At 37.6% G+C, this 18272-nt stretch overlaps 1 protein-coding gene across 1 annotated transcript; it reads right to left on the bottom strand.

Moving 5' to 3' along the window:
* Positions 1 to 144: 144 nt before the first annotated feature.
* LOC126718363 (protein PECTIC ARABINOGALACTAN SYNTHESIS-RELATED) lies at positions 145 to 10006 on the bottom strand. The gene is made up of 11 exons (XM_050420509.1): positions 9451 to 10006; positions 8380 to 8430; positions 8189 to 8279; positions 7336 to 7412; positions 5121 to 5209; positions 2574 to 2693; positions 2008 to 2124; positions 1763 to 1906; positions 1551 to 1674; positions 1261 to 1452; positions 145 to 949 (listed from the first exon to the last, which is right to left on the bottom strand). Exons 1-11 carry the CDS (start codon positions 9748 to 9750, stop codon positions 590 to 592), a joined length of 1665 nt encoding a protein of 554 aa, XP_050276466.1. The 5' UTR covers positions 9751 to 10006; the 3' UTR covers positions 145 to 589.
* Positions 10007 to 18272: the final 8266 nt, after the last annotated feature.

Below are 18272 nucleotides of genomic sequence, written 5' to 3'. Positions count from 1 at the left end.
AAGATATCAAAGCACCACAATCACCAACAAATAATATCCTGTCAAACCTCCTCTAAGATTCAAGTCCTTATTCCTGAACAAGTTGCTTTTTGTAAAACTTGGACTAGCACAATCTGGAGGAAAAATGCAAGAAAGCTCAAGAGCTGAATTAACAAGTTGCTTTGGATTGTCTGTTCATTTTCACTTGCAAGAATTGCATTAGTAAAGGACATCTGTCACGCTAAACTTAAAATTTACACGATTTCAAATGATACATTAGAAATTATCTAGTGTTTTTGTACCAAAAACTGGTAAAAAAATTATACAACGTTCTGAAGTCAAAACTGCCGCATCTCTTAAAAGAGGATATAACCAACGATCTTACAATGAGAGCCCCCAAAAGATTCTGTTAAAACTTCTCTCCTGCAGGCCACTGTACCTCCAATGCATATTGTAAGTCTCCCACCTCAAAACTGTATTAGCCACTCCGTGCAGACTTTTCTTTAGGGGTGGGATAAGTCTCCAATTTTCGATCGAGAATGTTTTAGGTTATTGGAGATACTCCAAATAAATCTCAGTGAGAAACATTCGTGTATATAAATCCCTGTGGTCAGGCTTTACACATGCAAGGAGTCAGAGGGTTCTCCCAGAGGTCATAGTTGGGAAAGGTCTCTTCCGGCAATCCAGTCCGTGTCTGATGGGTAACAACCACATCCTCTACAAAGTTAGCCCATCCCATGTAAGGGTCTCCAAAAGATTTAGACATAAGCCCCTTATCCGGTTTTATAGATTTTTGACTGTGACCCATGTATCTGCGTGCCCCAATTATCAGTTTAGCAAAGTTGCCTCCATGGGTCATCACAAATACATCAGACTTCAAGCAGACCAAGAAGTCTAGGGCTGCTAAGCTTGTAACATGCTTCCTGAAACCAGCCAACTCCTCCTTAGTCGCCAACTCCTCTTTTGTAACCTGTCATAAACACTCAAAATGAACAATGAATTAAGAAAAAGAAAAAAAAAATGGACAATTTAAAAATCTTCCCTTACTCAACCCAATCAATTTCTTACCAAGCCAACAGAAACAAAAAGTTGTTTAGCTACCATGACATATAATTCCTTAGAAGTTCTCAACTTTTAAATTCTTCATGATCCAAGACATATTGCATATGTGATGATACTTTCGAAGATTTTTTTGTTCTCCCTAAATGCCATCCATGAGAGGGGGAAGAGAGGGAATGAAGAGTGGGGTGAGGGGATTATTCCAAACAACTGCTACTTTACCAGGTTTGGGAACATGTTCCTGAGGGGCGCCATTCTGTTATGTCCACCATAGACCTGCCCTGAAGCTACATAAATTTGAGTTTCCTTAGGATAGCCCATTGCCCGGAGAAGCACAGCCACTTCTGCAGGCTCAAGAGGACATCGTCCTTCCTTCCGCTTCTGCAGGGCCAATTGCCAGAGATGGGAACCATTCTGCATATCAAATCACCACAAGATGAGAAACATTTGGTAAATTGTTTCTATTAACTTCTATCCCAGAAGCCAATCAAAGTGTCATCATTCCAGCTCACCTTATAACGTCTAGGCCATTCCTTCTTTCTATATTCTGCCATTTTCGCTTTCTCCTCCCTTGTTCCCACAAAATCACAGAATGATAGGCCTACCATCCCTTTTTCAAACCGAAGATGAAGAGCCCTATTATTTAAGGTAAATTGTTAGTACAGTTGGGTACTAGAAAGACCCAGAATATTGTTCAGAAACCTTCACAACCAATTTCACATACATGTAAGGATTTGAACTGCCTGTACGGTTTCTCATCCTTGATGCCAGTGAATCAGCCATCTGCTCAATCTCAGGAAGAAATTTCAGAGCATGATAATTCACCCTGCACCTTAGCCTGTTGATTTCTTGAGGAACATTGTCATACCTGAACCCAGATCATTACATGTGACAATCATTCCATTTTTTTTGGATAAATCCAGAACTGCGACTGCAGTAAAACATAGACAAAAAACACTCATGACTTACCCAAGCCGATCAACAAAAGGTTTAAGTGCCATTATCTTCTTCTCCTTGATTCGGGGCAGAACATTATCAATGTAAAATTGTGCTGGTGCATACTTAGGAATGTTTTTTACCGTCCGTCTATATAACATAACATAATTTTGCAATCAAAACAAGTCATAAGCAATTGGCATAAATTAAACATCAAGATAATGTTTAGTTCGTTCATAAATGTTGACCTTATAATTCATAAGGTCAATCCAGGCATTTTGTATTCAGTAAAACCTTAAACAAACTATCTTGAAGTCCTATGTGAAAAAGTTTTCAATTCCCTCTATGGTCATTAGTAAAAGCAACAACGATTTCAAATTTATTTTTCAATTAGTACAAAAATCCAAATGAACAATTTCATCCGAAGATATAAATTATAAATTTAGTGCAAAGATATATTTGACTGATAACCACATTTTGTCAAGCGTAAAAGATCAAAGAAAACAATTTATAAATCCTGCAGAGGAAGAATATATGTTTTATCCAGGTTATTGTATTTGTTAATGGCTCTAAATCAGAATCATAGGAAGCAATCAAACCTTATACTTGTGAAAAGCTCTGATTTGTCAGTAAACCAATCAGGGATATCACGGACGATTCGCACATCATGCTTCAGGTAGTCAATGAAATGATCTACATCAAAGATGTCTTCAAATTTCCTGCAGAAATTTAAAAAGAAAAGTAAAGATAGGTGTTCCTGAAAAAACACATTCCCGTGCAGTGCTCAATGACGTGATGGTATTCATTGACCAACTTTTTTTTAGGTGGGAATTTGCTCAATTTAGCTCTAAGAGACAATACTAATGATCAAAATAGAACAATGGCAATAAAAGGAACTATTTGGACATTATGATTGAGCAGAACTTCATAATATCAATAAAGGTTTTTTTTTTTTTTTTGATTAGTAATATCAATAAAGGTTAGCCAATTGAAATCAAATTATAAGTGGAGTTCCTCTAGAAGATGCATTGAAATTTCATATGGTAAAATTTCTTTTGAGATACATAAAATTCAAGTGAAGACTATGATCTGTACTTAGTGAATGAATTAAAAGTCTCACGGAATTAAGCAATCTAATCTTCCAACGCACTCATCTGTGAAGTTCTAAAGATGTGATGGTGGAACAGGTGGTTGTGGCAGCATAATGGCAGTGAGAGTGGTTGTGGTGGGTGCAATGGAAACAGTTCTGCTGGGAATTTATTTTAAAGGCTTTAGAGAAAGAAAAAAAAGGGGGTCACATAAGCACTGGCACTAATGATATTGGAAGCAGAAGGCAGCATTTGGTAGTGGTGTTCATGTATATAATTGTGATGGTAGTCTGACTGGAAGCCATGAGGGCTATAGATGATAGTAGTGTAAGTTCTACTGGAGTAGGAAATTTAACTGCTGGTGTGGTGATAGCAGTTGTAGGTATCCTTGGAGTGGCAAGGATAATAGAGGTGCATTAGTCATGTAGTAAACTGGAAATAAATGAACTACTTCCAAGTGAGGAATCGAAGGTGTAGGAACCCTTGAATTCAAACATGGAAGCAGGAGTTCCCTTTGACTCCAAAAAGAATTGCATAAACGCAGTTGTTATTTTCTACCAAAAATGGAAGAAATGGAATTTGGGGACTGAATTATATTTTAGGTCATGAATTCCTCTCCATCCAACTATGCAGGAGACTCAAATAGATATCTCTTTTAATTTAGCATTATTTAATTTTGCTAGTCTTTTGTATGTTTGGTCAATGGTATTCTAATTTTAGGTCATAGTATTTAATTAGGTTATTAGTCTTGTAATTTCTAGAAGCAAGGTTATTTTTGTAGTGACGCAATTAGGGTTTCTTACACCAGTTAGAATAAGGGTTCAATATTCCAATGTAAGCAAAGTATATAGGAAGAACTGCAATCAGGGTTGCCTAAATTGCCTCTCAAGTTCAATTCTCATCGCTGAGTGACAACCCGTCATGAGAACCAGTCAGGTCATACAGGGCCATTACTGTCATGTCATCACTTGAGAGGCTGACACTTACAGATATTTGAACAGAGCCTTTGAAAACCTAAATCGGTAGAACACAACCAGAACGATGCAACAGAAAAGTTAAAAAGCGGGCAAATAAAGGATAGGAACCTAGGAGTCAATCCCTAGGCCTACTTGAAGTCAGCACCAAGCATAAAAAACCACTAGAGTCACCACCAAGCAATGGGACAATTTAAATAGAGACTTTATTCATCAAAATAATCTCCCGTTGATAGGAGTACATACTTTGCTTATGTAGGAATACTAAACTATAATTCTAAATGGCATAGGAAACCATAATTGCCTTCTTACAAAAATAACCCTGCTTGTTGAAATAAAAATACTAATAACCTAATTAAATACTAGGACCTAAAAATAAAATACAATTGACCAAAAATACAAATGACTTGCAAAACTGAATAATACCAAATTGAAATATATACCTATTTGAGTCTCTCACATCAAAAGCAATTAAATTTATTAGCTGTTTTGGGAAAGGTTTTAAATACTACATGATTACAGCATAATTTCTTAAGATTTTGTTGTCTATGAATGAAAAAAAAGATAACTCTTGAGAGGCACAACATGTGCATCATTTTAGTCTGACAGATTTCTCACAAGGTTTTCTAAAATGTGAAACTTCAAAAAACTTAAAGATAAAATAGTAAAGTCTGAAACGTAGAAGCAAGGGATTTCCAAGAATATAAGGCAACATAGATAATGATATCAGCCAAAGTACAGATCAGGGTTTGTAGAGAGTCAATGATAAAACTACACTTGGTGTTTTCTTTACTATATTGAAAAATATATATTTCTTGCTATTGTCAGAGGTGTAATCCTGATAAAGTGATATTACAATCATAAAAATTTCTCTAATGACAAAATCATTGTTCACTTTTTATACCATATAAAAGAAAAAAATTGAAGCAGAAATTTTTAAGTTTCAATTCTCATGACATATATTGGAAACAGGGACCATTACTATCAGGATTATACACTCCAATTATTTATCTATACTTATCATGTGACTGGGAGAGTATTTTAGACATAGAAATGTATAACAGTATCAATCAAGATGTCTCACGTTTGGTCTTTCCAAATCTGGTCTTGCTTCAACACTGGCAAAATTAAGGTAGCATTCATTATTTTAGCCACTGCAACTGCATTGCATATCTGCACACAAGAAAGATTCACCATAAGTAAATTGTTAGAAAGCTATCAGTCATTTAATTATAAATATGCGGCAAAGCTTTACAGAAATTAATAAAAACTGAACTGATACAAATTTTAAATTTACATGGGAAACATAATATCAAACTACACCATGACTCACAAGCAACCAGCAGAAAAGTTTAACCCTGCTTGGATAGTTGCTTCTTTTAGTGTAACTCTTTTTGATTGGTCTCGGGCGTGGGGACTCACGTCTAGTGATTCCCTCCCTTCTTTTCTTTGCTCCCTTTCTCTTTTGTAATTTTTCTATTGTTTGGTTTTCTTTTTTGTTTTTCTCTGTTTTCCTTGTATTTTCTAGGTTTGCCCTATGTTCTTCATGCATAGAGTAGCCTTTCGTATATATATCATTCTTACTTATCAAAAATAAATAAATAAATAAGTACACTTAGGTTTAATAACTGTAATCCACTGTGCATGACCTTATTTAGAAAAAGATCATAGTGGTCATTAATTATAGATTAGCACAACACACAAAACCTGTATATGCTTTACAGAAGTCTATATAGCTCAATGGGCCACACAGAAGAAAACCAAAGATTTTAAGAATGTTCTGATTAATTTCCAAAGATATCATGTCACCATATTAATGGCATGAAACTTCTATTTTCAAGTGAAAAGGCATGAAAGTTCTATCATGTAAATGACAGTGGAGAAGTTTTTTTAAATGCCATTGAGGCAAGTCACAAGTATCAAAATATTTGGGAAAACTTTCCCTTTCCTTCCTTCTTCTCATCATGTATTACGGTTTTATTTTTTTATTTTTTTGGGAAAATCTAACATTATGATTTTCCTTTATATATAACCATTGAACCTCTGCAACCTATTTTTGTATGTGGTTCTTCAAAAATTTGTTTGGAGTTTGTGGTCCACATGCATGATTTCAGAACCTGATAGCTTTCTTACATATCAATTCCCAAAAATAATAAAACGGGCACTCATAAACTTTAAATTACAGCCCCACATCCCTAAGAAAATCTAGTTTGATCAAATATATAATGTGCAATGAAGCTAAGCTAGGCAATAAATCATAGCGCTGGTCTACAAGAGGATAAACATGATAGAAATGGCACTTCAATCATCAATTTTTGCAACCCATATCTAGTTGGTCCATTTCTGTTAGTTAAGTTATATCCTTAGATAATTGCCCCCTCAAATCTTCACCATGAAGGTAAAATCTTCCTTTATATACAACAATTTGAACCTCTACAATCCACTGTTTTATGTTATTCTTTAAAAAAAAAAAAAAATGTTTGGATTTTGTGGTCCACATACATTATTTTTTAACATTATAGCTTTTTTACATGTCAATTCCCAAAATAATAAGAAAGACATTCATAGAATTTAAATTACAGCTCTACATTACTTAGAAAATCTAGTTTGACCAAATATATAATGTGCTACAAAGCAAGGCACAATAAATTATAGTAGTGCGAGTCTAAAAGATAAACACGACAGAAATGGTGCTTCAATAATCAATTTTACGCATCAAAACTAGTTGCTACATTTCCATTAGTTAAGTTATATCCTTACACAATTACTCCCTCAAATTTGCCAATAAGCAGTAGCTCAACTAGCACCTCCTACCCTTATAAGATCTAGGCAAAGGGTGAGATTGTGGGTTCAAGACCCACTGAGGTATGGGGTCTGTTTGGACACCACTTATTTTGCTGAAAATTGAAAACTGAAAACAATAAAAATAATTAAAAAGTTACTGTTCTCTCTGCGATTACTGTTCATATGCCTTGCACCAGGTGCTGGTCCCAAAAAAAAAAAAGCTGAAAACTCAAAAAACGCCAGACGCAGGGAGTATCCAAACGCATACATAATATTAAATTAAGCACATGCATATATACTATACCACACTAATGCATCTTTTCACCCATTTCATTCACTTCAACTTTTCTTAACACAAAAAGATTGAAGAACCATGAAATATGCGGCAAAATATAAAGAGAGAGGCATGGGAGGAAGAAGGGAATAATAAATATGTATAGATTGAAAACAATACAAAGGAAAAAAAAGGGGGAATTTCTTGATCAGATTACAATTTTGCAGAAAAGAAGTCATACAGCAATTCTTTGTTGATTCAGACCACCTTCAGCATGGATGAATATATAGCCATTTGTTTCATTTTCAGGAGGAAGATCTGCAAATAGGCAAGAAAGTTGCTAGAATAAAATGAAACACATATAAACGGCAAAAGAGAAGCTAAATTTGAAATTAGCAATCGAGAATGTTGCAATAACCATATCAGAAGAAGGTAGGGAGAATAGAATAGCATAACAGATCTTTTTTTACATGAACAAGATAGGCACAATCTTCGTAAAAATGCAAATTTTAATTTTAACACATCTTTTAACTCCATCATACAACTTTAAGGCATGCATACAGAAATATGTCTTCATAATAGATTTGAGTGTATAAAGGCAACAAATATATGGCCTAGGCCAGGTCTCCTGTGTGACATAAAGAAAATAAAAATTACACATATATAGTTATAGATCAACCCAGAGAAGTTCTCCAAGGGGTTAAAAACAATAAAAAAAAATAAGAAAGAATCCAAAAGAACAAGGCCTTATGGCAGTTAGGGAATTCCAGTAATGCACTAAATGCTAGATTTTGTTCCAAATATCCCACAGCCCCCAGAACACTAAATAGCAATCCAACCTAATTATGACCAATTTCACCCAAAGCATATTGACTATACTAGTTAGATGTGAGATGAATGGGTTAAGGATCTCACACTAGATAGAAAAACAGAAAACTAGAAGTCAGCTTCATGAATGACACTATCCTTACTTCAGTTCCACAAATATAAACTCTTCCACATGGCCCTAGAAGTATAAACTGAAAATTTATAATTATATGTGTGTGTGTGTGTGTGTGTGTGTGTGTGTATTATTCAACAAACCCAAAATTTACCTGATATTCCACCATCACGGCGCTCAGCACAAGGCTTCCAAGATGTGGTTGTTGAGTAAGGATTCTCCCAAAGTGAGGGACCTTCCTTGACCTAAACATAAAAGATAAGATAAATGTTTGGTAAATATACCAAGAATACATGTGATCAAATTGGAAAGAAATAACCAAAAGAAGAACCTTTGAGAACTTACAAGTGGGCAGTGAAGAACAATGCCATCTTTTTTACACAAATAAGGGGCATTCTGCAATAAGTTGAAACCAAAGTTAGCTATGCAGATTATGAAGACAAGAATATATTTGAGACAATCAACGCTAAAAATTTTCTATACATGCTAGATAGTAGATACACAACTCTGCCTGCAAGATCCGTGTATAGGGTAATCCCAAGTGTTGAACAGGAGACCTCACGGGCACAGAGGGGTTCCCATGAGGCCAACCAATTGAGCTACCTTGTGTGAGCGACCTTTTCTTTCATAATAAATTCATGCATTTCATTATTGACGGAAGTCAGACCATACAGTAGACAGAATTGCCAACACCATAAAGAAACTAAAACTATGACAATAGTCAAAACTCGATCAGCAACAACGTTTTACCACAAATACAATACATCTCATTGAAGAAGCACCAAAGCACATAACCCTAAACAGTAAAATGTGAGTGTAAATAATCATTTTTCAGCTCCATCCACATACAGCTAATTTTCAAGATCAATCCAAATTTCACCAAAGCACCCTTACATTTGTACAATAAAGAGAAGTGCTACATCTACAACATTGTCGCAAAAATTTCACAACAAATCTAAGGTGGCAATCTATTACTGGTTCTCACCTGGGCCCACTACTAACATCATTTTTTTTTACCTACCACTCACAGTTTACCGCTTGGCATTTGTTGTGAAAATGTTTTGTCGCTAGCATTTCTCTACTATAAATGTTAATACAAACAAAATACAAAGCTTGATACAGATTAGCTTCCTAATCTCCTAAAATAAAATCATTATCAGTCAAAATCCAACTGTTCTCTGAATGTTTGAAAACAAAGCGTTCATAACAGTATTAATAAAAACTAAACAGTGCCTAATTTAGTATGTTTTTTCAAACTCCAACCAAAATCCAAATTCTCATTCCTTTTCCACATTTTCTGAGCAACCAAACACAGGCACAAGTAGAGGGGGAAAAAAAAAACAGAATTTCACAGAAACACAAACCGAATCCCCAAAATGCACACAACCAGAAATGACATGAAACGAGAGCACTAACCCAATGGTTGACGATCGAGAAAGCGGAAATCAGGCCAGCGAGGACGAGAACGAAGAGCAAGCAAAGCGAGATCCTGGAGTTGTAGGGAGAAACCCTAGAATCGTCGCCGAAGAAGGGGCACCAGGAATGGAAATTGTACCATGAAAACGGACGGTCGCGATCTTTGGAGGAATGTCGATCGCGATCCTCGTCGTCGTCGGGATAGTTCTCCGGAATCAGAGGGGAAGAGTCACCGTCGCGCTTCATCGGCGACGAAGTGGCTCGAGGCCCGATCGAGCTTGAGTGCCTGAGCTCGATCATGGCTCGCCTCGGACTGAAATCCAGCTCTCTCTCTCTATCTGTGAGTATGTGTATTTTGGGTTTTGGCTTCTTCTTTTTTTCCGCTTCTTTCTTTCTTTTTTCTGTTTGGATTTTGGATTTTTTTGGTTTTGGTTTTGGTTTTTTTTTAAAAGATTTTGGTTTTGGTTTGGGGCTTCGTGTAATTGTTGGGTTATTGTATACTTGCTAGTCTGTGAGTGGTGGAAGGTTCTTTTTCCTTGTTACACGGAGTCCATGTGAGTTCAGATAGAGTTCTGCTGCATCGTTCGTACATCTTAAAGTATATCTTATTCTCAAGGGCACTTTGGTCATTTAAAATGGCAATACTCCTCTCAATATAAATTAATTATCTATTTTAAAAAATGTTTTATGAAAATTTGAAAGAATTATAAAAAAAAAAAAAAAAACTAATCACTTTCTCATTTACCAATCAAAATTTTCTCAAAATGGTTTACATATATTAGTAAAGTGTAAAACCCCTTTGTGTTAACCAAAAAGAAAAAAAGTTCATAAGTAGGGTTGTTTATGAATAACTTGAGCTCAACTCAAAAAATGATTGTTTATGTCCGTTAAGCAAACAACCCAAGCTCGAACCAAGTTTTGGCATGACTACTAAATGTACCAAGTTCAAACATAATAATGTGTTTGTAAACAAACTCATTAACTTACACGCTCAATTTAACTATGAACATTTCCCCTCTAGACTCCTTAACACTTTATGCATAGGGAAGTATCAATTAAGCTACAAGACTCTTGAATTAATAATGGATTGTGTAAGTTTGTAAATAAAATCGTATAATAGTAAATTAGTATTTATAGTTTATTGATAATATAGAGTCCATTTATAGTAAAAATTAGGTGTGCGCATCAATCAAGGTCAGTGCAAGACAGTATGAGGCCTAAGGCAAGAATTTTAAAACAGGCTTTTTATATTTAAATATCACTTAAATAATATTTAGTTTATTTATATAAATTTTTTTTTTCATTTCAAATATGTTATGAATTTTTACTTTTTAATATGATTGATTCACCCATAGTGAGTTAATGATTCTACAATTTTTACTAATAGGTTTTACAAACTAACATGTCACTAATAAAAAAAAGTTTTTTTTTTTTTTTTTTGAGAATCAAGAACGTGTGGTATTATTAAGAAACTAAAGGTCCGAAATTACAAACGGATATACGTCTGGTGGAACATGCTCCATCCAAACTAATAAAGGAAAAGAAAAACTTGCTCTCTTAGCCAAAGCATGGGCTACACAGTTTCCCTGCCGCCTAATGTGAGAGAAAGAAAAGGTTCGAAGCGAACCAGCGATAGACATAATGTCTTTTACAAACTGTCCAATTGAAGCCTGACCCTCATCTCCTACTTTCAAAGCCTTATACACTATCTCTGAATCCCCCTCAAAGATTGTCTGAGTTATTCCCAATTCCAAAATAAACTGTACTGCCCTACGTGCAGCTAGGATCTCCACCAAAACCACCGAGCCTGGATAAGGTATTTTCTCGGATAAGGCAGCTAGCACTTCTCCCTTATCATTACGGACTATGACTCCAATTCCAGCCTCATCCGAATCTGCAAATACAGCCCCATCATAATTGGTTTTGTACATCTCGCCCAAGGGAGGGCTCCATTTTGCTCTGACCGAGGGAAGCTTACTCTCCATTATTGTGAATTTCAGCTGGTAATCCGAGAGGTATCTCCTTGCTGCACTGAAAATCTTGTCTCGATCCAAACTCCGCTCCTTAAGCCGTAGTTTATTTCTTCGATTCCACACAAACCACGCCACAACCGCGAACAACTCCAATCTTTGTTTCTGCATCCCGATCAAATTAATTAAGTCTTTGGTCTCTGTAATGTTCGGGTACTCTGTTTTAACCTAGCTGAAACAGGGGAACCAGATTTGCTCTAATTCTTCGCAGCTCCAGATTGCATGGAAGGTGGTTTCTTGCGCTGAGAGGCAGATACAGCACCGATAGTCATCAAGGACTTTCCTCTTCTTTAAGTTGACTTTTGTAGGTAATGCATCAGAGCAGACCCGCCAGAGGAAGGTTTTAACTTTGTATGGCACCCGGATCTTCCAAATGCGCTTCCAAAATGACTGTTGGAGCGAGCCATCAAATGCCGAAGCAGTTTCTCTGTTTTCATCTTCACACAACAGTTTGTATCCTGTTTTGACCGTGTATTCTCCATTTGGGCAGTTTGGCCATATTAAAACATCCCTCTGTTGTGTCATACACAGTGGGATTGCCATAATTCTTTGAGCTTCAAAATGAATGAAGTGCTGGCGTAATATATTATGGTCCTAAGTACCTGTATCCGCAGATATGAGGGTCGAGACTTTTGCCCCCTCTAATTCTGGTGCCCGTGGAGATATAATTGTTGGAGTCCCTTCACCCGATAGCCAATTATCATCGTATATATTAATGCTCTTCCCATCTCCGATCCTCCATTCATTCCCTTCAGAATCACCTTCCTTGCTTTCAAGATACTTTGCCATGCAAAAGACCCGGACGCTCTTGAAGCTTCCATCACCGAACCCCTTGGAAAGTACTTAGCTTTGAAAACCTGGAAAAATAGAGAATTTTGATCCCTTAGCAGCCTCCACACCTGTTTGGCCAACATCGCATCGTTGAATTTCTCTAAATCTTTGAAGCCCATTCCTCCCGCAGATTTGGGTTTGCAAAGAATTTCCCATTTTTTCCAGTGGATTTTTCTTTGCTCCCCCTTCTGCCCCCAAAAAAATTTCCGAACCATGGCTTCAATCTCATTGCAAAGGCTCACAGGTAGTTTAAAGCAACTCATTGCGAAGGTGGGTATTGCTTGCACCACCGCCTTAAGTAAGACTTCTCTACCGGCTTGTGATAGGAGCTTTTCTTTCTACCCTTGGAGTTTATTCCATATCCTTTCCTTTATGTATCTTAGGCTCGCTTTTTTATTCCTTCCCACCACCGCCGGTAAGCCAAGATATGTTTCATATTCTTTCACCTCCGGTACCCCCAAGAAATTTGAGATCTCCTCTCTTGTTCCTTCACTTGTTGCCTTGCTAAAAAATATGGAAGTTTTCTCCCGATTGAGCTTTTGGCCTGAGGCACGTTCATATAAAGAGAGGATGGTTTGAATTGCTTGAAGATTAGACATGGTAGCTCGACAAATCAACAAACTATCATCTGCAAAGAATAAATGTGAGATTTTTGGGCCATGTTTACATAAAGAAAAGCCCCTTATTTGATCATTGTGGGCTGCCTTTTGAAGCATTCTATTTAACCCTTCCGAGCATAACAAAAAAAGGTAAGGGGACAAAGGATCGCCTTGCCTTAGCCCCCTTGATGGCCTAATATCACCCTTAGGCTCCCCATTCACCAAAATGGAATAAGACACCATACTGATGCACTCAAAAATAAGGGACACCCATTTATCACAGAAGCCCATTTTCTTCATAATCTTAATCAAAAAATCCCATTCAACTCTATCATACGCCTTGCTCATATCTAGCTTCATAGCCATAAAGCCGGTCTTCTTAGATTTTTGAGATTTCATATGGTGTAAAGTTTCAAATGCCACCAAAATATTATCAGAAATAGCTTTGCTGGATTGGAATGCACTTTGGGTCTCAGAAATAACACTAGGTAATATTTTCTTAAGTCTATTAGCTAGGACTTTAGAAATAATCTTATAAAGAGTATTACAAAGTGCTATAGGGCGAAATTCTGAAACTCTTACCGGGCTTTTTACCTTCAGAATGAGTGTGATGAAGGTACGATTTATGGAGTGGGGAATCATACTAGAGTTGAGACAATTTAGGACTGCCTCTGACACCTCCTCTCCAATGGTTGTCCAAAATTGTTGGAAGAATAATGGCGGCATCCCATCTGGTCCCGGAGCTTTTAGGGGGTTCATCTGCTTCAAGGCTAAGTCCACTTCACTTCTTTGAAAAGGGGTTGAGAGTTCATTGTTCATCTCCGCCGTAATCACCAATGGTGTGGCTTCAAGGGCTTCCTCGATTTGAACCGGACTAGATGAGGAGAATAGATTCTCATAGAACTCAATTAGTATGTTTGCCACCTCTCCTTCTTCCTCACACCTTTCCCCCCTCGAATTCTCTAACACCTCAATTCTATTTCGTCGAAATCTATGAGTGGCTTGACTATGGAAAAATCTAGTATTCCCATCACCTTCATGTAACCATAACATGCGTGATCTTTGCCTCCACATTTTTTCCTCCTTTGAAAGGAGGTCATTTATCTCCCTTTTTAGCCGAAACACCTTACCCATGGACTTTCCATTGATAGCTGCATCTTCTGCTTTACGTAACTGTTCCTTTTTCTCCTTTAATTGCCGTGTAATATTCCCAATGGCCACCCTACTCCACCATTTCAGTTTTGATTGGCAATACCCAATCTTACTTTCAACTCGAATCATGGCATGCCCCTGAGCTTCTCGTGACCACGCCTCCTCAACTGTTTCCCTACACCCCTCTTCCTCCAACCACATGTGTTCGAATCGCCATGGTTTTTGTCGGATTTTTGGAATCCCATTAAGCCTTATAAGGATTGGTTTATGATCCGACGAACCACACTCCAAGTGTATCACCTTAGTGGCTGGGAATTTTTCTATCCACTCCATGGTTGCAAACGCTCTATCAAGCCTTTCCCAAATAGTGAAGCCATCCGGATGTCCATTGCACCATGTAAATTTACCCCCCACAAAACCTAGATCCCTGAAGCCACACTCATCAAGGACATCTCTAAATTCTTCCATCTGTCTTTCAGGTCTTAGTCTCCCCCCCTTCTTCTCATGACTTCTAGTAATTTCATTAAAATCCCCTGCACAAAGCCAAGGGATAGAATTCCTGTTCTTAAGTCTTCGAAGGCAGGTCCAAGATAAGTGATGATTCTGTGTTTCTGGCTCTCCATAAAATCCCGTAAACCTCCATTCATCCTCCTTACCTTTGTTCAAAATACCATCAATGTGGTTTGGAGAAAAGGTGCCCAATGAAAAGTCGACATCCTTTTTCCAAAAAATCACAATTCCCCCCCCCCTCTCGTATCACGACAAACTTCAATCATACCACCAAACTTCATCTTGCTTCGTATCTCCTCTAGCCTTGCTTTATCCAGCCATGTTTCGGCTAAGAACACAACTGAAAGATCTTGTGCCCGGATTAAATCCCCGAGCTCCTGTTTTGTCGGAAGCTTCCCAAGCCCCCGACAGTTCCAACATAGGAGATTCATTGCTCTTGGCGGGGTTGACCATCAGCCTCCGCCACTAGTAAATTTGTTTTGCTGTTGTAAAGAACCAGCCTTTTTTTATTTTGAACTTCACTCCCATCCACTTCCATGAAAGACCGTTTAGCCCGTGTGCCACTCTCTTTTTTCCTTCCATCTTCAGATTCTTGTGCAGGTCTTGCAATTCTAGTCCAAGTTCTAGTTAGGGTTTGCCCCTTCCTTGCACGGCTAGAATTTTTTCCAGGCTCTACGGGTTGCTGTGTTTCAGAATTACTAACAGGATTTTCACTTATAAATGCCACGTGATTTGCAGCTGCCTCAGATACCCCTTCAGAGTTACTTGATTTGTTTTTCCCTTCATTATCTTTATTTGGAAAGTCCACGCCAACCTCCTTATTATTGGTTAAAGCTCCCCTTTTTTCGCCCCCAGTGATTACAACCTTATTTAACTCTCTGTCAATCTCCAATAATTGGCTGTCAATAATATCCTCTTTAATTCCGTGATTACCTTCCTTAGCCGTTTGGAGAATTGATGACCCCGGCGCATTTATTTCTTCAGTTACATGCTCCTTAATTTCTGCCCTAGCCGTTTCTTTTTGCTGCCCTTCTATAACGTCTTCTCGGCGCTCCTTCGTCGACGTTGAACTTTCCTCTGTCCCCGGCCTGACCGGAGTTGGCTTCCTCTGTTTTCTATTCTCGTAGAACCCCGGTACGACTACCACTGTCCTCCTGTTCGTCGGAGTTACAGCTGCTTGGATCCAAGCCCCATACTCACGGTCACTTTCTTTCAAAGTTCCTTCGCTTTCAATCCACCTATCGCAATCCTTGTTCGAGTGGTCCAAACATCCGCACCAGTAGCATATATTGGGCAGACGTTCGTATTTGAACGTTACCCAATGCTCTTCTTCATCTTCAATGGAGAGAACCCGCCCTCTACAGAGAGGGATAGAAATATCTACGCGCACACGAACTCGGAAGAAGCTACCTCTATCAACCTCCACATCGCTTGTACTACGGTCTACTTTCCCCACTGAGTCACATAAATCCTCTGCTACTCCCTTGTTTAAAAAACTGATCGGTATGTTATGGACTTGTACCCAAAGAGATACTGTGTTCAAAGCCATGTCATGGACTGGGATTGCATTAGCCAATTTTTGAAGAACGACCAAGTGCCTGTCGAAACTCCATGGCTCGCTTGCCAAAATTTTTTCAACCTCCTCCGCATTGTCAAACTCAAAAATCAGAATGTGGTCACCTGCGTTGCGAACCTTAAAGCCATTCCTTGATCGCCACAGAGGGCTAAAAGTTCTGATTATCGCCTCAGTATTCAACACTCTCTTAGTTAGGAATCTTGCCACAAACGCGAACTCATGAGATACTCTGTCCTTCTTTACTGCGAGTTTACCTCCTTCTCTATCATTTAACGACAGCTTGCACCAATCCTTTGTTAAGTTTTCCATCCTTCCTCTCAGTGTTTCCCAGACCCCAAAAAGAAAAACCCACTAGCCCTACCGATAACACTGTTATCTTAGGGAACAAACGCCTTACAAGAAGGAACCAATCACTTCTACTAGCTTAAAGACGAGAGATCACAGTCTCCCTGCTTCAGTGCCAGAGAAACAGAGTACTTATAAAAAAAAGTTGTTTATAAATTCATTTATTATATTGTTCAAGTGGCACTAATCAAATTCTTGCTATATTACTTTGTAAGGTTTTTGGTTATAAATGTGTAGTGACTTTAGTACTTATCACTCGCTTGATGGTGATTGGATTGAATTTCTATTAATTTTTAATTTTTTGTGGAGAACATGATAAAATTACCACAAATTTTATTATAAAAAGCTTACAATTTATGTGTTAATGGTGTGGTACTTCAATAAAAGAATAAATCAGTATTGAATTACTTATTGGTTTGGTTACATATCAATTTATAAGACTTATGTAGTAAACATGTAGTATTACTAATAAAACTCTAATTTTTTTAGGCCTTCTTAAGAGTGGGGAGAAATATATACAACATTACTCACATACTTCTTTTAGTTTTAAAATAATAAAAAAAATTAAAAAAAAAAAATTATTGCCCCTATATTTTGGGGCCTTGTATTCGGGGGTCCTAGGCCATGGCCTAAATCGTTTAGGCCTAGGGTCGGCCCTGACATCAAATCCACCAACCCAACGCCTCACGTTGGAATTTTATTTTGAATGTTGGGTCCGCTTGGAATTAAGTTAATAATTTTTTTAACCCCTCTAACCCAACACAATCCATAGTGTATTATCCTTATTTAAACTTTTGTAGTTTGATTGATTTTGGTATTTTAAGAATTATTTTTGATGAATTTGGAAATTCTGAATATAATTTAATCATATCATACGGATTATAACAATTTATTGAAAAATAAATAAATAATTAATGAAAATCCAATTTTTTATAAGGCATAAAACATGAATGCACATCCCAACCACTCAACTTAACCTTGTGTATATCCTTAGAGAGAGAGACATCATTCAAAGGGGAGCAATATGGAGGATAGGAAGTGGAGAAAAAAATTAACATTTGGCAGCAATGTTGGCTGCCAAGAAAACACCCACCATTGCAACCAAGTTATCCTTTAGAGAGTTTTGAAAATCACAACGTGGATACACTTATTGATCCAGTCACAAGAAGATGGAATGAAGAGCTGGTTGACAGTCTATTTGTGGTAGAGGATGCGGAGTTGATCAAGAAAATTCCCCTTAGCCAAAGTGTAGCAGAGGACACCTTATATTGGCCTTATTCCACCTCCAGCCACTATTCGTGCAAGTCTAGGTATAGATTCCTTAAAGAGGAGTCAGAGATGCAAGCTTATCCACGAGCTCTCCCAATCTATGACAAGAAGGTTTGGAAAGAGATATGGTAGATGCAAGTTCCACCAAAGGTAAAAAAAATTATTTAGCGAGTTTGTCGTAATGCATTGCCAACCAAACAAGCTCTGATGCGTAGGAAAATAGTAGCCTACTTAATCTGTGAAAGGTGTAAACTAGCTGTCGAAGAAGCAAAGCATGCACTATGGTCATGTTCAGAGTTGGATGTGGTGTGGGCTAATTAGGAAGAATGGAGTTTCAAGCATGAAGTTGGGTTCTTGGGTGTGAAGGAGTTGCTATCATGGATGGTTGGGAAAAGAATGTCCTTGGAGCTGTTTGCTTATACGGCTTGGAGTGTTTGGAGTCAGAGGAATAAAGTCCGAATGAACATTTAGGTCAGTCCACTTCATCAGGTTGCATAACAATCAAAAGCT

Source organism: Quercus robur, chromosome 3, assembly GCF_932294415.1.
Source record: "Quercus robur chromosome 3, dhQueRobu3.1, whole genome shotgun sequence".
Classification (NCBI taxonomy): domain Eukaryota; kingdom Viridiplantae; phylum Streptophyta; class Magnoliopsida; order Fagales; family Fagaceae; genus Quercus; species Quercus robur.
This window is presented reverse-complemented; position numbering and strand designations above follow the sequence as displayed.

What these genes read in the sequence shown, in the direction of transcription:
- LOC126718363 (XM_050420509.1), bottom strand. Translation starts at nt 9,750, where the DNA reads ATGATCGAGCTCAGGCACTCAAGCTCGATCGGGCCTCGAGCCACTTCG. An exon ending in CCGTGATGGTGGAATATCAG is followed by an intron (nt 7,413 to 8,188) that starts GTAAATTTTGGG and finishes GCCTATTTGCAG; the next exon opens with ATCTTCCTCCTGAAAATGAA. An exon ending in TGAATCAACAAAGAATTGCT is followed by an intron (nt 5,210 to 7,335) that starts GTATGACTTCTT and finishes TCTTGTGTGCAG; the next exon opens with ATATGCAATGCAGTTGCAGT.